The sequence below is a fragment of the Temnothorax nylanderi genome, unplaced genomic scaffold, assembly GCF_030848795.1.
Source record: "Temnothorax nylanderi isolate EJ_2023f unplaced genomic scaffold, tnyl_v1.0 TNYL_tig0979_pilon, whole genome shotgun sequence".
NCBI lineage: Eukaryota > Metazoa > Arthropoda > Insecta > Hymenoptera > Formicidae > Temnothorax > Temnothorax nylanderi.
In genome coordinates this window covers 43,263-47,877 of record NW_027250041.1, presented here as the reverse complement: position 1 = coordinate 47,877, position 4,615 = coordinate 43,263, and the positions used below count along the sequence as shown (strand labels likewise).

Genomic DNA, 4,615 nt, shown 5'->3' with positions numbered 1-4,615 from the left:
ACAACTAAAGGAACTTATAAACAACGAACAGGACAAATCAACGGTAGAGCAGATTATAGTCCTAACTTTATTAGTTATTCTTTTTATCTACAGATTTAACCTGTGTCGCAAAAACGCAAAGGAGACTACTGAATTATGTCAGAAGCTCAAAAAACTGTATGCAACTTATTTAAGTAAAGTTTCATCTGAATTTGATGAAATAGCAGCATACGCATTAGGTGCTTTTTGGTACATTGATATCACGGCGGATAAAGATTCTTTATGTCATTCACTTATAAATTACATGATCTCCCATGTAAGTATTCAATTTTTGTTTTAATTACAAATTGTTAGGATATATCGATGTAACTCGGCACATTCAGTGTCCTCTCTCGGGTACACACATGTATTAGACATTAGAATCACGTGATACGGCGATGTTCACGAACAAGGAGCTCGAGGAAGGAGTCAGTCGCTTACAAGACCTTCGCGCTGTAAGTCGCTGTACGAGTCGCTCATATATAATAAGTTTTGTATATAATTTACTTTTGCATAACTCCGTGAATTCACTCATCCCACACGTAATCCTGTCAGGTTATGGGCCCAGACATCGTCGTAAGGGAGAGTAATCGGTAACGAGAGTTAAGAAATCTGTTCGACGAAAGTAAGCGCGTGAAACGTGGTCGAGTAGTTCGCGTACAAGAAATAATGGCGGCGTTGAACAGCTCACACGGTATCGAGAAACTCAACGATGAGAACTATGAGTCGTGGAAACTGCAGATGAGAAGCGTCCTTATTTGCAACGAACTGTGGGCGTATGCAAGCGGTGCTGAAGTGAAAACCGAGGCAAACCGCGGACAGAATGGACGAAAAAGGATCAGAAGGCTCTGGCGATGATCATGCTTAGCATGTCACGCGGTCAGCTAAATTACATTAAGAAAGCTGAAACATCGTATGCAGCGTGGATAGAACTCGAACGGATCTACGAGTCAAAAGGTCCCGTTCGTAAAGCAACGCTGTACAAACAATTGTACCGGATGAAAAAGGATCTAGATACATCGATGACGAGGTACCTCAACGACTTCACGAGTAAAGCAGAACAACTGACAGAGGCTGTAATTAATATCCCCGACGATTTATTATCGATTATGTTACTCGGATCATTACCCGAGGAATTCGAAAGTTTCACAGTGGCAATCGAGTCACGTGATGAAATTTCTAGCGTCAGCAACCTGAAGGTCAAACTGATCGAAGAAGAAGCCCGTCAATTGGAGAGAGACGGACGTCCCGATAAGGAAAAGAAGAGTGATGTCAACAACGAAGCGCTGCTCACGAAAGCGACGAAACCAACGAATCTTCGTGCAAATAAAAGCAAGAACAGTTCAAAGCAACAACCAAAATTCGCTGGAAAGTGCTACGAGTGCGGAAAGGTCGGACACAAAGGCGCAGACTGCTATGTGAGAAAGAAACGAGAAGCGGATGAGAAAAACGGACGACGCGATGACGGCAATTGCGTGTAACGTCAAAGTAAGAAAACCGAATATTTGGTGCTTAGATAGTGCGGCTACGAAATGAAAGACAGAAATTCGGCGTGCTCGACGAGAACGTGGAATCAAAAGTCTTCACTGCATCTGGTCAGTGGATAAAATCGTGCGGTGTCGGTGAAATCGAACTAAACGTAAAACTAAGCGATAAAAGTACGAATCGGGTGAAGCTAACAAACGCGATTTTTGTGCCTGAACTAAAGAATAATCTAATATCGATTCCGCAGATAACAAAAAACGGTTTCAAAGTGATTTTTGATCAAAATCGCGCGGTAATTAATTAAATTAGTGACGGATCAACGGCGATGGTAGCTGAGAAACGGAACGAGATATACACCGTGGACATCATTGAAGATCGCGCGTTGCAAACAAGTGCAAACCCCGGAAATCTAGAGAGATGGCACAAACGTTTCGGCCACCTCAATTTCGTGAACCTAAAAAGTTTACAGACGAAAGACATGGTTAAAGGCTTGAATTTGGACGTGAAAAGTGCAAGTGCGGATTGTGTAGTTTGCGCAAAAGGTAAGATTCAGCAACTTCCTTACAAAAGTTCTGAACATCGTCAAAAAGAAAAACTCGGACTCATACACTCGGACATTTGCGGTCCGATGAATACGGAATCACTCGGCGGCGCAAAATATTTTGCGACATTTATAGACGATTATTCGCGATATACGGAAACAACGATGCTTCGGCAACGATCGGACGTTTTAACGGCATTCAAAAATTTCAAAAAGCGTGTCGAAAAAGAAACCGGGTGCGTCATAAAACGGTTGAGAACGGACAACGCGAAAGAATATACTTCGAAAGAATTCAAGAAATTTCTCGAAGACGAAGGCATCGCAAGGCAACTCACCGTCGAATATACGCCTCAGCAAAACGGCGTGGCTGAGCGCGCAAACCGTACCCTGGTAGAGATGGCACGATGTCTCATGCTTCAAGCGGAATTACCAAAATCACTATGGGCAGAAGCAGTCAATGCTGCTACATTCTTACGAAATTGGTGTTCAACTAAATCGCTCGAAAATAAAACGCCGTACGAGGCATGGTTTGGCGAAAAATCATACGTTGGATTTTTACGCGTTATCGGAAGCAAGGTAATTGCGTTGAATAAAAACGGACGAAATAAAAAGTTCGATTCGAAGGGTCTCGAATATGTTCTCGTAGGGTGTTCTCACGAATCAAAAGCTTATCGTCTGTGGCGTCGTGGCACGAAGACAGTCATTAAAGCAAGATACGTTAGATTTTTCGAAGGAATCGACGAAGAGGTCACGATCGGTGATGTTTTCCTAAACCTCGATCAAAGAAACGACAACAAGGCCTTCCTCTATCACTCTATGAGGAAGCAATAAACAAGGAATATGGATATTAAATACGAATAACTTGACCGTTAAACTTATCTTAGTATTTGTTTATGCTTTGAATGTAAGGGACTAGCAAGCAATATTAATATTTATTTAAATCTGAGCAAATGAGACAACAAAATCATATTTTCATGAATTTTTATGTTTGTGTAAGACAAAATGTATTTCTTTACAAAGTGACATAGACATATATCGATATTGATGCATCAAACATAAAATAAAGATACATGAAAATCATACAACTTAAAAAATTGCCATTGATTAATGCTTTTATTAATTTTACCTACTTTTTTATTATTAGACACTTATACATCACTTGCATTAATTGGGAAATTAGTCGTGGAATTTGAATAACAATAAGTATAAGCAACTTAGAATTAACGAAAATAATAATTGCATTCTATGTCGAAAACATTAATTTTACTTATATGTATTGATTAACAAGGGCACACAGCCAGAGATTGTCCTCTCTGTAAGTAAACGGCTCCTCGTTCTGCGAATTACTCACATACTTTGAATTCCCTTCTACGACGAAGCGAGTCATCATAGGACAGTATTTATAGTTCGATCTTATATTTAAGATCGTCTTGTCATTAGTCTGATCGTAGGCGGTCTTAATTCTTTATTCAGCCAATGAAATGATCATATAACGTTTTGAAATAATGCTAACTGATGGAAATATTTTATTAAAAATATAATAAAATTATATTAAATAAAAATGTAATAAAATATAATGAAATTTTACTGAAATCTCTCTCAATTGATCCCATCTCATTGTTATTCCATCAATATTTTAGTAAAAATTTCAGTTTCTTCAGTTAAATTTAGTAAATTTCATACCTCAAAACAATTTTGTTATTACTTTTCAATAATATAATTTAAAAAATCCTTTCCTTATATTTTACAGTATTACATTACATTTTATAAGGAAAATTATTATTTATTTTGAAATATATTCAGTAATTTTTCAATAAGTTTTATTTCACTTTTCATCGATTTCATAATATTTTCAGCGGATGGCTCTGATGGAATTTTGCTGAAAGTACCATGAAATCGATGAAAAGTGAAATAAAAGTTATTGAAGAATTACTGAATATATTTTATAATGTATAATAATTTTCCCTAATGAAACGTAATGTAATAATGTGTGTTCCGGATTCGCCGTTACTCCGGAATTTAAGTTAGGTTTAGATATTTTCGTACGACTAAAGCGTTGTACGTCGATCACGCATACACGCGTCTCAGACAATGGGATCACGCGCGGGCCATGCTCCCGCATACCAGCGTCGCTTCCGAATTCGACATTTCGCGTGTTATGCGACGATCCTGCGAGCTCAGTTCAAGCTCGACGGACCTTTGATAAAGACCTATCCGAACCGATAGGTAACGAGGCTATTTTAACGTGTTGATAACGTGTTAATAACGTGTCAATAACGTGTTGACGAATAATTACGGGCGTGATTCACGATCGTCGACAGAAGATTCCAGCCTCCCGTGATATTGGGAGCGAGCTGGACGCGAGTGGAGTAGCTCTCCTTGAAGACCTGAATTTCAACGCTTGTTCTCAACGACGCATCGAGCGTCTACGCTACAGCGCGCTCCCCAGGTAGGAATAAACAAATGGCCCAGTCTCGAGCCATATTATTGTTGTCACGTGGTGACAACGAGAAAAACGCGAGGAGATATGCAGCAATGAAAGCGCCAAGAAGCCCGAGGAGAAAGAGACGG

The 4,615-nt window shown here is 39.3% G+C and overlaps 1 protein-coding gene across 1 annotated transcript; it reads left to right on the top strand.

The window, feature by feature from the left end:
- Positions 1–872: 872 nt before the first annotated feature.
- Positions 873–1,499, top strand: LOC139786198 (uncharacterized). Its single transcript, XM_071725354.1, has one exon. It carries the CDS (start codon positions 873–875, stop codon positions 1,497–1,499), a length of 627 nt encoding a protein of 208 aa, XP_071581455.1.
- The last annotated feature ends 3,116 nt before the right edge of the window (positions 1,500–4,615 follow it).